Source organism: Puma concolor, chromosome D1, assembly GCF_028749965.1.
Source record: "Puma concolor isolate L17-30 chromosome D1, mPumCon1.1.hap2, whole genome shotgun sequence".
Classification (NCBI taxonomy): Eukaryota; Metazoa; Chordata; class Mammalia; order Carnivora; family Felidae; genus Puma; species Puma concolor.
In genome coordinates this window covers 91,218,454-91,237,303 of record NC_141676.1, presented here as the reverse complement: position 1 = coordinate 91,237,303, position 18,850 = coordinate 91,218,454, and the positions used below count along the sequence as shown (strand labels likewise).

At 48.9% G+C, this 18,850-nt stretch overlaps 1 protein-coding gene and 1 long non-coding RNA gene across 9 annotated transcripts in view; one reads left to right on the top strand and one right to left on the bottom strand.

Annotated features, from left to right (window-relative positions):
- FLI1 (Fli-1 proto-oncogene, ETS transcription factor) overlaps window positions 1-18,850 on the top strand; it is a 130,153-nt gene that overhangs the window by 4,470 nt on the left and 106,833 nt on the right. For 2 of the 4 annotated variants that reach the window (XM_086678689.1, XM_086678688.1), the window contains exon 1: window positions 4,282-4,561. The exons of the other annotated variants lie outside the window; for them this stretch is intronic. In XM_086678689.1, coding sequence (XP_086534815.1) covers window positions 4,503-4,561 — 59 coding nt within the window. In that variant the 5' untranslated portion in view covers window positions 4,282-4,502. Of the gene's footprint in view, window positions 1-4,281; window positions 4,562-18,850 lie in introns of those variants that run through there. 4 annotated transcript variants of the gene reach the window in all.
- Window positions 1,921-6,373, bottom strand: LOC112865310 (uncharacterized). 5 transcript variants are annotated; one of them, XR_015241217.1, is made up of 4 exons: window positions 6,248-6,373; window positions 5,517-5,672; window positions 2,933-3,472; window positions 1,921-2,384 (listed from the first exon to the last, which is right to left on the bottom strand). It is a non-coding gene; the product is annotated as an uncharacterized LOC112865310 (long non-coding RNA). The 5 variants fall into 5 exon arrangements; XR_015241218.1 differs by lacking the exon at window positions 5,517-5,672 and adding an exon at window positions 5,673-5,757 and having other exon boundaries at window positions 6,241-6,255; XR_015241219.1 differs by lacking the exon at window positions 5,517-5,672 and adding an exon at window positions 5,673-5,748 and having other exon boundaries at window positions 6,241-6,255.

The following is an 18,850-nucleotide window of genomic DNA, read 5'->3' as shown; positions in this document are numbered from 1 at the left end:
CCGCGCGGTCTGGGGACCCGGCCCCGAGCGCCTCGGGCTCTGGGCGCAGAGACCCTCCCCCAGCCGGGCCAGCCGCCCCCCCCCCCCCCCCCCCCCCGGGCCCTCCCGCCGCCGCGGCCTCCCACGTAGCGTTTTGAACCCGCTTGGCGCTAAGGCAAGAACGAGCGTGGGGAGCGGGCAGGGCGAGCAGAGGCTCTAAATCTTCCTTCAATCCGTGAGTAGATGAAGTCTGAGAAACAAATTCAAAGCAGGCGCGCCTGCAGAGCCTTCCTGCAGAAATATTCCCCGGCATTCAAGCGCATCCAGGGGCGGCTCGAGCTGCCTTGTTTGGCTAAGGTCAGACGAGACTCGAGTTCTCCAATAAAAATAAATCTCAAATTAATTATGGCCTCGAGCGAGGGGCCAGACACTTGAAGCTGCAGTTGTGCAGTCTGGAGTTTTGGCGCTCGCTCGCCCGTCCCTCCCCCGCGCCCCCGCTTCTCCCCCCTCCCCCCTTCCCCCCCCCCCCCCCTTTGCCAGCTCGAATACCCGCCGAGGCCGCGCTGGACCCGAGGGGCGGGGGAGGAGAGAGGACGCAGGGGAAAGGATCCGCCCGACAGGCTGTGCCAGGCCTGGCATCTTTCGGGGTTTCAAGTGACCCGGGTCCGGAGGCACCCTGGGGACCCGGCTCCGACTGTCGCGTCCTCCCACCCCCAACCTGGGCTTGGGACCAAAGAAGCCCAGGAAGTCGCGTCTGGAAAGGCTTGACCCGGTCAAAAGGGCTGACACTGAGAGAGCCAAGACACGTTTCGCCCAGCCGCTCCCCTCCCGCGGGAAGCAGGACTTCCGCATGTTTGAAAATACTGTCAAGTGCGGATGGTGCGAGGCAAGTCATAGCCCCGAAGTTCCAGTGAAAAAGCTCAAAACCCAAATATTTCCTAAATACTCGCCTCCGTGTTCGTGCTTTCTGTCTGTGACCCTAGGCTTAGACATGTGTGGTGAGTTGTTTTGTTGCCCCCCCACCCCACCCCCAGACCTGGTAGCTTTTGTTTTAAATGCTGGCCCGCTTCCTTGGCTGTGTGTGAGGGCTCCCTGACTTGAACGTGGGTCTGGGCTGGTGGAATGGGCACGGCTGGTAGCAGGCACCGGCCGCGGGTCACCAGCCCTGCCCAGTCTGGGAAAGGCCGGCAGGACAGTCTCTGGTGAGCCAGGAAAGAGGGTGTGTGCAAGTGTGTGGGCTGGGGTAACCAGTCCCTGGCTATGCCAGGAGAAGGGGGAGAGAGGAGAGAGGAAGGGAGGAAGGGGAGAGAGAAGGGGCGGGAGAGAGGGGCGAAGGGGAGGGGTTTCCCCTCCCCAACTCAAAGACAGATTTCATTTGTAGCCGGCTTCACCACAGGCTCTCTATCAATTTGTCTCAATGCAAACATTCGAAATATTCTCTTTGGCTGCTCGTGAAAACAATGTGAGCTGCCAGGATCAAACCATCTTTCCAGATGTCTGGTGGTAACCACATGAAACAGGGCAGACTTGTTTACTGTTGTGTTTGGTTAGGGCTTTTCCCCCCTTCGGGATTGAAAATAGAAGCAGCAGCAGGAGCTGAGCGGCAAACCCAGAGTTACATAAGTGGGGCACACTTGCCCACCAGCATGTCAGTGTGGGGTGGAGGGAGTCTGGAATGCCTCAGAGAGCTGTTGTTCCCAGTTGGGGGGGGAGGGGGATTCTCCTTTCTGGGTGGAGGACCTTGTGAATGGACAGGAGCTCCTCCTGGGGGGGCTCAGAAAGAGCAAAAGGCATGGCAGGGGTGCCAGTCAGTAAGTCACAAAGGGGTGACCGTTATGCCAACGCCAGCCTCCGCTCTCCCTCTCCGCCCCCCCCCATCTTCAAAATTACGAAATTGCCATAGCTTTGGTTTTCAGGGAGAAACAGAAAGTGCTATTGAGCTCCACGGTGAAAACAGGAGGGCAAGTCCTCAGTTTAATCTAGTTGCATACTGAGCAACTCCCAATGGGAGACACAGCTGCTGCTGCAAGGAATTGGGGGCGCTAGGCTTACTGGGGTGACTGTACTGATCAGTGCAGTGAAGGTAACGGGCTCTTTGCCAGGCACAGTAGAAGTTGGAAGAGAGACCTACACTACATTTTTGCCACGGAGGAGCCTTCTCAAGCACTTGGAGGAGTGCGTCAGGAAGGGGGAGTAGCGGCTCCGGTGGGGTGGCCATTAGCAACCTCAGTGTTTGCCCAGGACCCGGAAGGGGGCCTCCGGGTGGTGGAGCTGGAATCCCTTCTGCCCGAAAGAGGGCCGATGTGGCTGGGGGTGCCGGGTTTCTGGCCAGGTTCGGGTGGGAAGTGGTCTCCCCGCACCCTCCTGAAAGCCCTGTTGTCGTTTGAAGGTCGGCAGAGTCTGGGCTGAAAAGGAAACAATTTGGGGTTTGAAAGGATGTAATTCATTCTTCCTTTCCCTTTAACCTCTTTCCTCTCTGGAAAGCATGTGGAAAAGCTGAAGGGAAGAGTGAGAGGGCAGGCGGCCGGCCTAGGGGAGGAAAGGGTTAAGCCTGATTTCTTTTAATTGAACTCCAGAACTGGTGGCCCCAGGCAAAGGGGGGGGGGGGACTGACCCCGCTAGCGGTAACCAGATGTGGCGGTCCCAGGGGAGCCCCGGAGCAGACCCCTGGATTGAGAAGCAGACAGGAGGTGGGGGGGTCGGCCCGGCCCCCATCCCACCCCCACCCCACCCCCACCCCACTCCCCCATACGCACACCGAGTCTCAATTGCTGGCAGGCTGCACCCGCCACTCCAGGTCTGGTCACGTTCAGACCCGCGTCTGTATTCGAACCCAAAATTGGAGCTGAATTGATGAGACTAATTTCGAGAGGGGGTGGGGGGAGGGAGGGAGGGAGGCGAGCTAGCTTTCTGGCTCAATTGCTCCAGAAGAAATAAAGAATTAATAAGTCACCTTTTTCGCCGCTGTGGACACCCTTTTGAATTTTTTTTTTCTTTCCAATTGACTCGGATCTCCTCTGGATTTTTTTTTCCTCCTTCCCCGGGTGGACTCTTAAATAAAAGTGAAAAAGTCCAAAGCGTGGTCTGGAGAGCGTGGACAAGGTAACCTGTTTGGGAGGTTGGGGAGAAGGGAGTCAGGCCGAGAGCGCCTGGGGGAGGAGTGGGGTGGGGGGGATGTCTCCTCGCTGCGCCCCGGACTCCTGAGGCTGCCCCAACTGGAGGGATCGGCGGCGGCCCTGCAGAAAGACGGGGGAGGTCTCTGGGTGGCGGGGGCCGACAAGGCGGGCCAAAAGTCGGCTGGCCTCACGGCTGGGTGGGGATGACGGTGCCGCGATCTTGAGTGCTGCGCTCTGCAGACCTGTTGACCAGTGTGGAGGGAACGTCCCGCGGTAGCGTAGGTTTCTTGGGGCTTGGAGTAGCATTGCATAGGCGGCTCTGGCCGAACGCTGGGACTTGGGCCATCTGGTCCAGGTGAAGTGCGAAGGGTTGGACCCTAGAAGGCGCGGAGAGGTGGCCTATGGTGCTGCCGGTCCCGGCCCTGGGCGGGCGCCGGGAGCTCTCCAGGAGCAAAGGGCCGAGGCGCGCCGCCCGGAGGGCGCCCTTCTGCTAACAATGCACTGGGAGCCTAGTCCTCGCCCCCGATGGTGGGGTCCTTCCGAAACTGCCCCGAGTCCGCGTCGGCCGGTGAAATAGCTCCCGGAGTCTGCCGCGACTCGGCAGCCGAGGGCCCGAGTGGAAAAATTCCCATTGGATGCATTTTTTTAATGGTCGGTTTCCTTCGGTCTGAGTCCGGATCTTCCCGGGCAGTAGGCTCCAGGTTATCCCCAACCCGAGTAAACTGAACCCCCCCCCCCATAAGTTTACTCCGGCTGGAAAAAGCATTAATGAACCTATCTGTGGGAAGAAACGGAAAGGGAATGAGTCAAGAGGGCCACCTTCGGCCAACGGCCCCAGGAAAAGGAAGGAGGCCAAAGGTTTTGGACTTTGGGGGAAGGTGTTGGGGGTGGGGGTGCAGACTGCGGGAATCAGGGCGCGGGCGCCGGGCGTGGACCCCGGCATTGTTCCCAGCTCTCTCTTATCTCCCAGGAGCAAGTATCCTGTGTGCGCTGCGCACGAATGTATCTGGGCATCTCCGGGTATATTTATATAGTGTGTGTGATGCGAAAAGCAGGACCAGCAGAGGGGAGGAAGAGGGGGTGTGGGGGGAGGGAAGACGAGGGAGAGAGCAGAGGGGAGAGAAGAGAGAGGAGAGCGCGAGACAGAGAGAGAGAGAGAGAGAGAGAGAGAGAGAGAGAGATAGGACTTCCTCCCCGATTCGCAAAGTGAAGTCACTTCCCAAAATTAGCTGAAAAAAAAGTTTCATCCGGTTAACTGTCTCTTTTTCGCTCCGCTACAACAACAAACGTGCACAGGGGAGCGAGGGCAGGGCGCTCGTGGGGGGCACGCAGGGAGGGCCCAGGGCGCCAGGGAGGCCGCGCCGGGCTAATCCGAAGGGGCTGCGAGGTCAGGCTGTAACCGGGTCAATGTGTGGAATATTGGGGGGCTCGGCTGCAGACTTGGCCAAATGGACGGGACTATTAAGGTAAGCGACTGGGCAGTGGGCGCGGGAGCGGCGGGGCCGGCCGGGGCGGCGAGGCAGCGGGCAGGCTTGGCGCTGGGCGCCGGGGTCCCGGAAGACGTGGCCACTCTCCCTTCCTTCCGTGCCCCGGCTTCGCGCCGTCTCCTCCCGCGCTCCGGTGGCGAGTCTCACTCGCGGGCGCGACCCTCCGGGTTCACGACCGACAGCGATCTCCCCCCCCCCCCCCCCGCACCCCTTGTCCAGAAGCCGCGTCCGGCCCGCTCGTACGTGCTGCGGGCCGGGCTGCGGGCGGAGGTCCGCGTGAAACCTGGGGACGCCGGGAGCAGATCCAAGGCAGGGGCCGGGGACTCCCGGGTCCATCACTCCCCCCACCCCCGGGCAAGCTGGGCGCCTTGGCCCCGGCGCCGGGCACTGGCCCGGCGGCCGGCTTCTTCTTACCCGAGGCCGAAGGCGACGGGGGCGGGAGATGCAGCCGCCACCAGCTCGGGTCCCCGCCTGGAGGGCCCTGGGGCGGGCAAGTGGATGGGTTGCAGGCGGATCGGGGTGCAAGTGAGTGTGTCTGGGGGTCTGTCTGAGCGGGCTCCTCCAGATGGAATCCCCTGTTTACATGTCAGCGCGGGCTGGTTTCCCTTCCTCTTGGTATTTGCGTTGCCGGCTCTCGGCGCTCGGGAGCTGCCGGCTCCCCGGGACTGACGGGCGGGCCTCGGCGCTCAGCCGGCAGGGGGGTCTCTCTGCGGCCCCGCTCCGCGCCGCCCCCCCCCAGCCCCAGCCCCCGGCCCCGGCTCTCCGCGCCCCGGCGTGCGCCGACTCCGGGGGCAAGGCGCGCTCCACGGTTTCCCAAAGAGGGTCCCGCGCCCTGCACAGCCCCTTCTCCTTCGGTGGCCGGCGCTGAGCCCACATCCCCGGCGACCGCCCTGCCAAATCCACCACCCCCCCTCCCTCGCGTCACCCCACACACCTCGCGCCTGGGTCTGAGTTGCAAAATGCAGCCCAGAGGGGTGGCCGAGGGTCTGGGTTTCGAGTCAGACTTCAGGAGTGTTGATTGCCTGCTCCTTCTGGAAGCGGGAAGTGGGGCCGGGAGCAGGGAGGAGGGACACCCCCTCAAGTGACTGACCTTAGAGGACCGAGAGCAATGAATGGGACCAGGAGTCGGCTTCCAGGCTGTCCCGCAACACCAAGCAGGAGTCAGTCTGGAAAAACTATTAGGCTGGTGAGGTGGGGACTGGCAGAGCCCGCCATTCCCCAGAACCCAAAGGAATCAACTTCTCGCTCAGTGCTGAGTTAAGAGGAGACTAAGATGTTGTGCTTGGAGAATTGAAGAGATTTTTATCATTTGGGTGGAGTAGTGGTTTTTATTTTCTAAGGTTTTTTTTTTTCCTTTTCTTTTCTGAAAGTTTGAAACATGCTGACTTAGGTAAAAGGCACCAACAGAAGGAACTTGAAAATCTGGAGAGGCGATAACTGCTTGTACTGGGTTAAGGGGAGCCTCTGTGAGTCTGGATTCTTCCAATTTAAAGTGCGTGGGGGTGAGGAGTGTCCCTATAGCGAGGGTGGAGGTGGCCACTGGTCATTTGCGCCTGCTCCTCTGCCTGCGGGCGTGTGCTTGCAAGTGTCTGTGTGTCCCAGGTTTGGTAAAAGGATGCTCCGCTCTAGAAACACGCCCCCCTCGTCAGGACACTTACCCCTTACCCAGAAGCACTCCCTCTGATCCGGAAGGTTGGTAAGATGGCTCCAGGGTCTTGATGTGGACACCCTAAGGAGAAGTGAAGCAATATCTCCATGATACTCGGACCTCTAAGGCCCTGAGCAAATGGAGGAAGCTGTGGTCTGTGTACCCGAGATGTGCTAACCTCTTTAGATATACACACAGGGACTGGCGTGGCAGGCAGTGAGAACAGGCTTAAGGACCCTGGTGCTTCATGCCAAGGATGGAAATGAAGGTCTTCTTTTTCATGTGGGTGGTGGGAGCCTGGGAGCCCCTCCAAACCCTCCTCAGGAGCACCCTTGTCTCCTGTCCAGGTGACCCGGCTATGCAGACGCACCCACAGAGCAGTGACTTTCAGAGTTATCTTTGGTCGCCCAAAGTCTGCAGAATTGACTTGCTGGTGTATACTTTGGTATTGAAAGTGTGTGAAAGCCAGTTTCCTGTTCCTGTGTGACCTTTGGACCTTGATGTACCCCAGACCCTGTTCCAGAGATGATTCCAGCACTGTCTTAGCAGGGGACAGTGGACAAGGGGAGGCCCGTGGATTTCTGGTCTCCGTGTGAGAGTGCACTGTCCATTAGACCCATGTGAACTTCAAAATCTTTGTACAAATGAAACAGTGGGACTAAACTAGCTCTACAGTAGTAACTTTCGAATCCTCTCTTCCTAATATATCACATTATATGCTCCCATAAGGACATGTACCTGCATGTTCATGAAATCTAGTTTTATACAGATTGAGGTCTGTAGACAGAAACCTAGAATGTGGGTTCCCACTTTGAGTGACCTTGACAAATCATCTTCGAGTAATTCCGGAATGTGATTTTTATGCACCTGCATACTTCTTCCTCAACTATAAGGCATGTCTATCTTTTGAAATACCTCTGGGTCTCAGCACTAAGGAGGTATTTGCTCCAGGATGCCAGAGGAGTCTGGATTTCTTTGCAGAGGGTTTTTATTCTGTGCATAATTTGCACAACGCAGTGTTTTCAAATTCTTAATCTCGCTGCCCTTGTTACAAGTCCTTCTGTGTCATGTTCCCTTCTCCTCTCCAAGAATGTCTCCTGGGAAGGCTCTGAGCATCACGTTAGGAATACTAAAATTTTCAGGAGCCATTCCGCTCTTCTTCTGCCACACACAAGTTAAGCGGCGATATTAAACAACACCTACCCCACCCCTGCTCCCCACAGTGATATTATCAGTGTTGAAAATCACGTGATACGGGTTGCTGCTCAAGAGATGACCTGGTTTCAAAACCCGCCTCTTGGTTTTTTGCAGTCTTCAATTGAATCTCATTCTTCCATCCAAGAAAGCTTGATTCTATGCCCATGGTCCCAATTAAAGATGGGGAAACGACCTGCGAGGATGCAGACATGGTGAATGAGACAGAGAAATGCACAGCAGACTCCAAGTCAAAAAACTTGAGTCCATTCTCAATTGTTACTCGGTTGCTGTGGGCCCTACAGCGAGGCATCTCGGTTCCTTGAATGTCAGTTTCCTCATCTACAAAATGGGGACAAGGTGCTCCCTTGCCAGAAATCAGAGTAAGGATTAAACAAAGCTTAGTACCTTAGCTGAATGCACATGAGTTGAATTTCTCCTTGGGGATAGGGCTTGTGGGGATCGATTGGTCAGAGCATTAGATCAGAGGTCTGGATTTACCATAAGACATATTTTATTAGTTCAACATAATATTAATATTACTATAATATTATCACGCATCTTTTATGCTCCAAGGCTCTGCTTTCTGTGTTGAGGATAAAACAGGTATCAAAACCCTGCTGGCATGAATACTCTACAGACGTGGCAGACGCATAAATAAATAATTCTATGTCCAGGAGTGATACCCCTTCTGAAGAACAATGAAGCAGGTTAGGGGATAGAAAGTGATGTGGTCTTATCAGCCAGGATGGTCGGAGAGGATGCTTCGATAAAGCCACAATCGAGCAGAGAAACTTTCAGTTTTCATCCTTTACCTCAGGAAAATGCAGCACCATACAACCCCTAATGCTGGGAGAGCAAAATGGGAAAGATAGGTTGAGGTCAGCGCTGGGCTCTGAAAAACAGCACAGAGACCAATGTGGCAGATGGGGCCAGGAGGATGGGTCATCGCTGACAGGACAGTGCTTATCCAGTTGGGAAACTTCAGGATGGTAGCGGAAGAGGAACCAGCAGAGTGAGGAACACTTGGGAACAAAGACTTTACTTCTGCCCTCAGAAAGGGATCTTGCCTTTACTTTGAAGAGTGAACTGCCTCCCTCTCCCCCCCCTCGCCCCCCATCTTTTAACCTTCCTATCGCCTGGATTCGTGAGGACTCCAGGCCAGATAGACTCTGTCAGTTTATCTGTCCCCATGACCACATCGAATTGTTTGCCTCAGGTAATTACCAAATGGTGACCCCTGTTTTGCTTGTGAATAATTCCTACAAAAATCTTCCTTCCGCTTCTGCTGCCATTCAAATTGAAGTTTACAGGTTTGCAACTTTAGAACTTTACAGATTACTGAGCTCCATGTGCGCATTCTACGGGTGGGGAAACTGAGGCCCAGAGTTATTTAATGAATTATCTAAGATCACACAGCTAACTCCTGACAGAGTCAAGATGAGAATTCAGGGAGCCTAACCCTCCAGCTAGTGTTCTTTCCACGGCACCACGAAGATTTCATTTGCTTTCATTACATTATCATGAATTATAGAATCCCGAAGGCAGTGGGTATGTGAGAGAAGTAGACAGAGAAACACAGAGAGAGAAGTCTTTAAAAGAAAAATCATGGGGCGCCTGGGTGGCTCAGTCGGTTGAGTGGCCGACTTTGGCTCAGGTCACGATCTCGCGGTCCGTGAGTTCGAGCCCCGCGTCAGGCTCTGTGCTGACAGCTCAGAGCCTGGAGCCTGTTTCAGATTCTGTGTCTCCCTCTCTCTGACCCTCCCCCGTTCATGCTCTGTCTCTCTGTGTCTCAAAAATAAATAAACATTAAAAAAAATTTAAAAAAATAAAAAAAATCATGAAGTATCTAGCACTTTGAACTTAAAGACATTTCTGTTATTTAATGAATAATGTATCACTACCATCTTGAATTATGTCCGTATTTTTTAAAAAAGTCCCAAATTTTCAGATAGGATTTTTAAACTGCTGTTTTTCAAAAGAAATCCTTCTTTTCCTATAGACAAACAAGGTCTCCATTACCAGGAGACAACAAAAAGTACAGCATTTTGCTTAAATAGCCAATGGAGGCAGGTGGGCTGAATTCCTATTTCAATTCTTTGAATAATTGAATATTTGACTATTTCAGTAAAATATATTCAGATGCATTACAATATGCCTTACTGGCTCATCTTTCAGACTGTGTAGTAGGTAGGTCTTGAAAAACAACCACATTAAATAAGATTCCAGATTTCGATGTCTGCTTCTGTTTGGGGTCAACCAGTTAACTTGGCATTGGTTTTTAAAAAGCAGTTAATTTAAACCACGTCTATCTTCTAGAAATGTATAACAGTCGTCTAATGCTAGTACTGAGTTGCCTGGGGGGGGGCAAAAATGTTGGGAAAATTTTTATGATGATGAATCGCCGGGCAGGATTTCTAATGGACTGAGGCCTTTATCCTACCTCAAACTTCAAAAACATACCCTCAAATTGTAAGTCAATACTCAGGCCATCCTCGTCTTCTCTGAAAGAAGTCTTTTTCTATCTATAGCTTGGTAGACAGGTTTTCAGAGTACAGACCAATTGAAAATCTACTATTTTCATTCATTTTAGACAATTAACTACATTATGTAGGTCTAGAATCCTGTTTTTGTTTTGTTTTGAATAACATGACTTTCTTTTTTTAGCCTGTAGTTAAAACAGTCTTTCTATCTTTGGCTTGTTGTTTTGTGACAAATTGAGAAGGCCAAAGGACATTGGCTACTGTGTACACACACACACACACACACGCGCGCGCACACACACGCACACAAGCACACACACGCGCGTGCACACACACACACACACACACACACAATCTCATAAAATCATCAACCAGAATAACAGTTTTTCTAGTAACCTCAGATCTTTGCAGGTGTCTTTTCCTTGCTATACTCTGCTTCATTTTCTGTTGCTTTAATGATTTATATCTATAGTGCTCACTCCATTCATGTATCAGTTCATCGGTGGGGGGGCATTACTAAGTGACGTCACTCTGATTCTTCCACTGACCTCATAGACCCAACATCAGTAGCCCGTGTACTTGGAGATGTTTCCCAGAGGCAATGGGTGGGATTTTTCTATCCCCATATTGTCACCCTTGGAGCCAATATCTTGGAAGTTTGACAGAATTAGACAATCTATGGAATAACCTTTTCTGTGTGAAGCTGGCTGGTCTTATGAGACTCTGTAACCTTTGCCTTGCTGGCGTCATAAACTGATGCCAGTCATATTAATGCAAGTCAGTAAGCATGCAAATCAGCAAGGCCTTTTGCATGACTATAATGCAGGGTAACTAAGTGTTGTCAAGATATAATGCTAGTGGCAAAAAGGCTGCTGGGCTGGAGACTGAGCAGGAGGATGAGATGTGAGTGTACACAGAGAAATGCAGTAAGTGTTATGGTAGCCTCAAGGAAGGAAAGAGCCATTTCCACTGGACAGGCACAGAAAGACCCAACACCAATAGTCATGTGTACGGTCCCTTCTATTTACAAAGCACAAACACTTTTTGCATAAACACTTGCCTTTAATCCTTCTGATAGCCCTTTGGGAGATAATACCACCATGTCTCCATTTTGTATGGGAGAAATTAAAGTTCAGGGAAGTTAGGTAAGTTATTTAAGGTGACGGCTAATAGATGACAGAGTTGGGTTTCAAGCCCAGGGTTTCTGATTCCGGAATACCTGCTTTTCCTATATACACCTTGCCTCTTGGCATAGGTGGTTCCTGGACCTTTGAAGGATCGGTAGGACTTGCACAAGAAGAAATGGTTCAGGAGCTTTCTTAGAAGTCAGAATACTTTGGTGATGGGGTGGGTGGGTGGGCCGGGTGCAAATGAAGGCAAAGGTAGAAGTGAAAAGATTGGATGGAATTGGATTACGGAGGACCTTCAGTGTCGTAACAAAGAATTCAGGTGTAGAAAGGAGGAGTCACAAAATTTTGAAGAGAGGGATGACCAAGTACAAATCTCTTAGGAATGGAACCCTTCCTGTCCTCATCCTACTCCTTGGGAAATGGAGAAAGAGGTGGCTCCATCACTTGTCAGAGGCCGCAAAAAGTGACTAACAGGGTTAGAAAGCCAGCGATAGACTCAAACCATGCTATCAGCCGTCTTTTAAGATAGCTGTTGATTAAACATGGCGTCAGGGAAGGGAAAAGAAACTCTATTTCACCAGATCTCATAAAAATGTGATTTTCCTCTTCACTCATGTCAGTGTGTCTTCTTTCTCAGTGTTCTAGAGATTTCACCACAAGCCGTCTTTTCGACTGGGCCATCTATCCTGGGGTACAACTGTAGTTCCTTTTGAGAATGAGTCAGCAGATAGTAATTGTGAAGAGACAAAAGGAAAGGTTGTTTCCCTGAGACTCAAATCAAATTTCGATGGAAATTCAGACAGGTCTGACATACTTTCAGAATTTGGTTATGCCTATCCACCTCATTTAGGAATACTAAATTTCACCCAAGCAAACCAGAAACTCGGTTAGCGCCATCATTCCAAGCAGGATCAGAGATTAAATGTTCAGATGCATTTTCACGTCATTCAGTTCCACTTTACAACACCTTCCGATTTGTTTATGCCTACAAAAATGAACCAAAAATGCCGACATATTTAAGATAGTTCCCACCTTTGGGGAACAATGTACCTGCCATGCAGTTCATGATCAAAACCCCAGGGTGTGTAAAGTTTTCAAGTTACCTCCTAGAGAATGGAGACTGGAAAACTGAAATGTTTTCCCAACAGCAGAGCCCATTTACTCAGACAGTGCTATGTGTCCAAGGTAATGAAAGACCATGTGTCACATCTCAGTGCACACATGCAAGAAAGAGGCCAGAATTACAGGTGCCATGGGAGCTCTAACCTTGCATTTCTAGACACGTGTGGGTTTCACATGTCTACTGGAATCTAACATTCCAGTAGCAGAGTTGTTGGGTCTGCCTATATGGGTATTCATTGATTTTAGGTGTGAAGAGATCTGAGAATGAATGAGTTTGCACTATTGTTCGTGTGGCAGAAATGCAAATAGTTATTATTATAAAATTACTCAGCTTGTGAGTTGTCTTTATGTTAATGCTGTTACAATCTATATAAACGCATATATTTAGATCTCAGTTCTTATGCCTGAAGAGTCATTTCACCTTTCGGCATTTATCACTTAATTCATAGTCCTTCATTTATTCATTCAACCCAAAAGTGAATAATATAGCCGGGCACAGTGCTCAACAGAGCTCCATGTAAAAGAACAAGAACACACTGCTTACAGTGTTCCTTCCAGACTTCTAGAGGATAGAGCTTTGTCTGCTTCCAGATTCTAAGCTCTGACTATTAGAGATTCCAAGATCAGCAATATTCATTGGGGGAATCTTATTTGTGGCTTTTTACTATAAAGAAATTTAAGCACATTTTCCCAGTGGTAACATCCAGCTTATAATTTCCATTGTCTCTTTGCTCTTGGTGATACTAGTCTGTTGTACGGACCTTTTTGGAAAACCCAGGGCCTCGGCCAGGGAGACGACGCCTTCTTCTCCCTTTCTCAGCTGTAGTTCTTTAACACAGAGAAAAATACCATAAGTCAAGGGCAAAGATAAATGAGAAACTGAAGAATATTCCTCATATATAAAAAAAGGCAAATGTCCTAGTATACAAGATTTTTTACAAGGTAATAAGAAGAAGATAGACAAGTTGGCAGTAAAGTAGGCAAAATTGCTATGATAGACAATGCTAGAACAAGAAATAGAAATGGCCAATAGGCATATGAAAAGAATTTCAAGCATGTGCATAAACATATCCAAATGAAAATCATGAAATTCCAATACTTATCACCTATGAGTGCAGTGTAGCAAAGATTAAAACAGCTTAATAATGCCTCATGTTGGGGCGCGTGGGTGGCTCAGTCGGTTGGGCGCCCAACTTCGGCTCAGGTCATGATCTCGCGGTCCGTGAGTCCGAGCCCCGCGTCAGGCTCTGTGCTGACAGCTCAGAGCCTGGAGCCTGCTTCAGATTCTGTGTCTCCCTCTCTTTCTGCCCCTCCCCAGCTCATGCTCTGTCTCTCCCTGTCTCAAAAATGAATAAACGTTAAAAAAAAGTTTTTGTTTTTTTTTTTTAAATAATGCCTCGTGTTAGAAAGAGTAAGGGGAAGGGCACCTGGGTGGCTCAGTGGGTTAAGCATCTGACTCTTGATTTCCACTCAGGTCACGATCCCAGGGTTGTGGGATGAAGCCCGACTTGGGCCATGCACTGGGTGTGAAGCGTGCTTAAGATTCTCTCCCTCCCTCTCTCTCTTTCTCTCTCTCTCAAAGAAAAAAATAAAAGAAAGGGTAAGGGGGAAATGTCACTCCTTATCTCATGGGGGGGAATCTAGCTTGGTACATTCTGGTTGGCACATGGATTGGAAGCATCGATTGAGATGTTAAATATTACAGAAGTTTGATAACGATTCCAGTTTCTAAAAATTTGGCTTATGGACATGTCCACTCAGATAGGAAAGATATATGTACGTGAAGTTTTCTGTACCATTGTAATAGCAAAAGTTGGAAAGAATCTGAGTATCCATCAACAAGGAACTTGTTAAAAACGCTATGGAGGATGTATATAAGAAAACACCGTGCAAGTGTTACATGGAATAAAATCAATTGTCCAGACACACTGATTTAGAAGGTTCCCCCAAGGTATACCTTCACATGGAAAAAAGCAAGCTACAAAACGTGTGGTCCCATTTTTGTATAAATATATACATAAATACACAAATAAATAGAAAAGGCACCCGTAAGCATGGTTAGGCATAGACAATTTCTGGAAGAATATGCAAGAGGCAATTAACAGTGGTTGCCTCTTGGCAGGGAGAAATAGACTTATTTTTCACACTATAAACTTAGGTAGTCTGTGATTTTTTTTAATCACTAGTATATATTACTTTTTAAAAAATTTTGTAAAAGGATGTAAAAAATAAAGAGGGACTTTAGAAACAGACTTGTCAAAAAATGGGCCAGACACCAGCATTCTAACCCAAATGTGCTGATCTCAGAGACTTTTAGGTCCCACTCTGGTGAATACAGAGTTAAAATCGTCCAGCCTGGGATCCAGAGACCTGAATTCTGGCCCCGGCTCTGCCACAAATGAGTGATAGGATCTTAGGCAAGTCACTTCAGTCCTTCCAAATTCATGCACAATTTCTCATGTTAAATGTTTTCTCGAGTATCCAATGAGGGTATAATTTCAAATTTTCCTTTGAGCTCCCACGCTCATAAAACTCTGATCCCTGACAGGCTTCAAAAACATTGCTTATTTGGGGGCGTGGATGAGTGAGCCTCTCATAGAAGTTCTATTGGAGCCCATGTGGCTCTTCTCTGCCATCTCGGGACTGAATTCTAGAGTGATCTTTGAGGCCAGTTGAAGGCTGGGGGCTCTCGGAGGTGCTTTGTGAATTTCTGTGAGCTGGTTGTTTTTATTACCAAGTGACACTGGAGCTGTGCTAATCCCTTTGCACTAATGCAAACTAAGAATAGGGCCTAACTCCGCTATGGGGTCTTACACTCTTTCCCAAAATTTGGTCTCATTTAAAACCCAAAACACATTTGGCCCCAAGCGCCTTTCCCCTGGACTTTTAAAAAATCCTGTTTAATTGAAGGGAAATTGAATTCGTCTGGTTTTGATTCATTTACACTTAACCCTTAAGAAAACGATATTTTTGAGGACTTATTTGATGTCCAAGAAGAATTTTGAGCCTCTTAATGAGTTTTCTGGAAGCCTTTTTTTTCTTCTTCTTGAAACAGGAAGTGGTGCTATGCTATGGGCAAAAACACAGTCAACCCCGAGAGGCCCCAATTCAGTTTGAAACTGTATCACCCACTATTTTACATGAACCCCCAATGGCCCTAGCCAAGGCCTGTCTTTCCCTACTTCTTACTTAAGAGCAAGGGGCTCACTCACCTTCCATCTGAGAGGGGATAGCAATGAAGAGGAAGGGGGAGAAATCAGAGTCATAAGAAAAAAACATATGAGCTATTTCTCTAGCTCTTACTGTGTGCCAATGTCTGTTTTAACCTCTATAGAGATGCTCACTTTTGATCCTTATACCAACCCGATGATGTATGTATTGTTTCCATTTCGGAGAGGTGGAGGAACTCACCCAAAGTCATAACGGTAGACAGTGGAAAAGCAATGATTTGAACCTAATCCTGTTTGCCTACCGAGCTCATAGAGCTCAGCCACTGTGATACGTTGCCAGATTGACACATACATCCATGAAGGTCAGGCTCCAGATCGAACCCACCTATTGAAGACCATGTAAGTTTTGTTGCTTTTTGGCAATGCCCTTCAGTCTAAGTGACCCCACCCTTAGTCCGCACTTGTCAGATTCGTGGCATATCTCAATTCTCTACCACCCTTTATTCCAGAAGCCTAAGCCCTGTATTTTTCCCAGGTAAGAGTCCCTGCCCAGTCTTTCTAGCAGGTGTACTGGACAGCAGGCCAGCGACCGTGAAACCTCCAGGTTCTGTTTTGCTTTAACGAGCCCACGAGATGATAAAAAAGACCAAGTTTTGTAGCTCAGTAGAAAACAGCGTATTCTTTGACTTACAGTGCTTCTCCTTTTCCTTCCTTACCTTTTCTCCTCTCCTTTTCTCTCCTGTTCTAACTCTTGCTCTCTTCTCATTCTCTTTCACTGATATACACACACAAACTACATGCACTTGGAAACACACACACACACACACACACAGATCTGGGGCTTCTACAAAACACAAAGAGGGAATGTTTTGCAAGGTTAAAAGGAAACCATCGAGAAAGGCTAACTTCAGCTCCAGTTTCTCCTGAATAGCATTTCTTGTTATTTCAAGGCTGATTGACTTATAACTGCATCCACAGCCACCTCACATCAGTTCCTTTTATCAGCCCAAGTGAGACTTCCTGTGGACTGGCCCAGCTTCCTGATGTATTTCCTTTTTCCTCTAGCAGAACAAAGAAAACCATAGCTCCAAGGATACTTGGGACCAAACATAATTTCACACCGAAGAACCTATTCTTTTAGAATTTTCATTCTCAGTGCGTCAGGCCGAGGACCTGTCTTTGCAAGTTTTTCGCAGCATTCTGTACGGCAGTGTGATGGACCTCACGTGCAATTATCAGGGGTCCGTGAGCCACTTGAAGTCCTCCTAGTTGTAGTTGGATTCCATTCCAGGAGGGAAACTGAACCCGTTCTCCTCACTAACACTACACGAGCACCCCCCAACCCCGTACTCGTGTACACAGCTTCAAGAGTCACATGGAACACCTCTGTGTTTAAGGTTTACTCTTTTGTTAACCTAATTCGGCATAACAGCAAAGAAACCCTCTTATTAGTGATTTCATTCTGGCTATGTTTGAAACTCTAACTCTAGAAAACATGTATCTAAGCAAAGAAGCTTTGAAGTATCTCCAAAGGGTCATTGACGTCAGTGGAAGAAGAAATTCCAGAAATCGGGATGAAGCTGTTGCTTTCCTTGCTTGCCCGGAGTATGTCATGTCACTCCTTACCACTCGGCCTTGCCACCTGCTGTGCACATTATTTCTGAAAGACCCTGAGGCACAATCCAGAGTAATAGGGAACTACCAAGGGAGCTAGCTGTTTTCTCTGTCGTATGGCCTAGTGCAAATATCACAAGTTGTCAACTTACACTATACTCCCCGAAACTCTTAGAACTTAAGAGGCCATTGCACAGGAAAGATAACTGAGGCTTCAAGATGTGATGTGTCTAAAGGTGAGAACCAGGCAAAAGAGACTCGAAGTAGGACTCGGGTATTCATGTGCCCAAACAACACCTTTGCCATAAAGGTGTTTCTGGGAGCAAAGTAATCAAGACCTAATGAATTCATGCTTTCTTTGTTCATCTATCTTATTTCCTTACAGCTCTACAATACTCCCAGGGAATTGAAAGTGGCACTTTGCACAGAAACCAGCTAGGCATCTAAGCAATCATGCAGGCACCAAATGTTACTAAAGTCATTTTTTTGTCTACAAAGATCACTGATTTGGGTTTGTTTTTAATTTTTTTAATGTTTATGAGAGAGAGAGAGAGAGAGAGAGAGAGAGAGAATGGTGGGGGAGGGCAGAGAGACAGGGAGACACAGAATCCGAAGCAGGTTTCAAGCTCTGAGCTGACAGCACAGAGCCCGATGCGGGGCTCAAACCCACGGACCATGAGATCATGACCTGAGCCAAAGTCGGATGCTTAACCGACTGAGCCACCCAGGCGCCCCAAAGATCACTGATTTGAAATGGAAAACAAACTGAAACTGAAATGTGGCTCCCCAGGCAAGCAACTTATTTCTAAGATGAGAGGGCTAATTCATCATTGTTAATTCATACGGATTTCTCCCAACGCAATCCTCAATGCATCATCTCTAGATGAAAATAGATTGAAAGGGTATTTCAAAGAGGAAAATAACTCAGAAACTATATGGCGTGAGGAGAATGTGTGAGAGTGGGGTCAGGGATTACTGGGGTACTAAGCCCCACATACCCTGCTTTGGCAACTCCAGATGGAAAAGCAGGGACTGCACGTGTACATGTATGAGCCTCAGACCTTTCTGTTCCTGGCACGTACTCTGCCCCTAGCCCTGTACCAGGTTTGTGACCAATCAGGAATCCTAGAACATAGATCCATGAGTTAACTCCTGCAGCTCCTCCAGCCCTGATAATCCTGTCTGTAGAGATTCTTCTAAGGGCCTTGGAATTCTCCTCAATAAGAGTATATTGGGCCAAAGGGCACAAGTAATCCTGTTTGAATAGGGTCTTTGGTGCAGCATAGGAGTTCTCTAGGGGCAAGAACTTGAGGGGCGCCTGTACTTTCTGCACTGTTCTAGAAAGGGGAGGGAGTAAGAGCAGACTACTTTTTTGGAAGTGTCATTTCAGGAAACTGGCATGTGGAGAATTTTCCCAGGGTGACTTAGTGAAGGTACGCAGGCCTGTGGATTTGCTGCTCTGGACGCAAGGGCCTCTAAGCCCTTCTTTCTGGAGATTGGCGGATCTCTGTATACTTACTGGGTCTGTAGTGTGGTAAAGGAGTACCAGGGTCATCCTCACATCCTTCCCCAAATTTGGCCCCAGAAAGGCTTATAGACAAGCCATGACCAGGTAGTGGGGCTGGGTTGGAGTTTATCGTAATTAACCATTTCTTCCCATCACTTTCTCTGCCCAGAGCACCTTTCCCCCGCCCCCGCCCCTCCGCTATTGATTTTTAAAACCCTGTGTGTATTTCATGGGAAATTTCACACGCCTGTTTCTGATTCACTTCCAATTAAAGGCTCAAAATGCTGGTTTTGTAAGAGCTCTTTGATGATTCAGTTTCATGCTGGTTCATCTTTTTTTCCTTCCTAAAAGCCCACAGAATTTTAATAAATGTTCCTCAGACATTTGCATGCTTAATTGT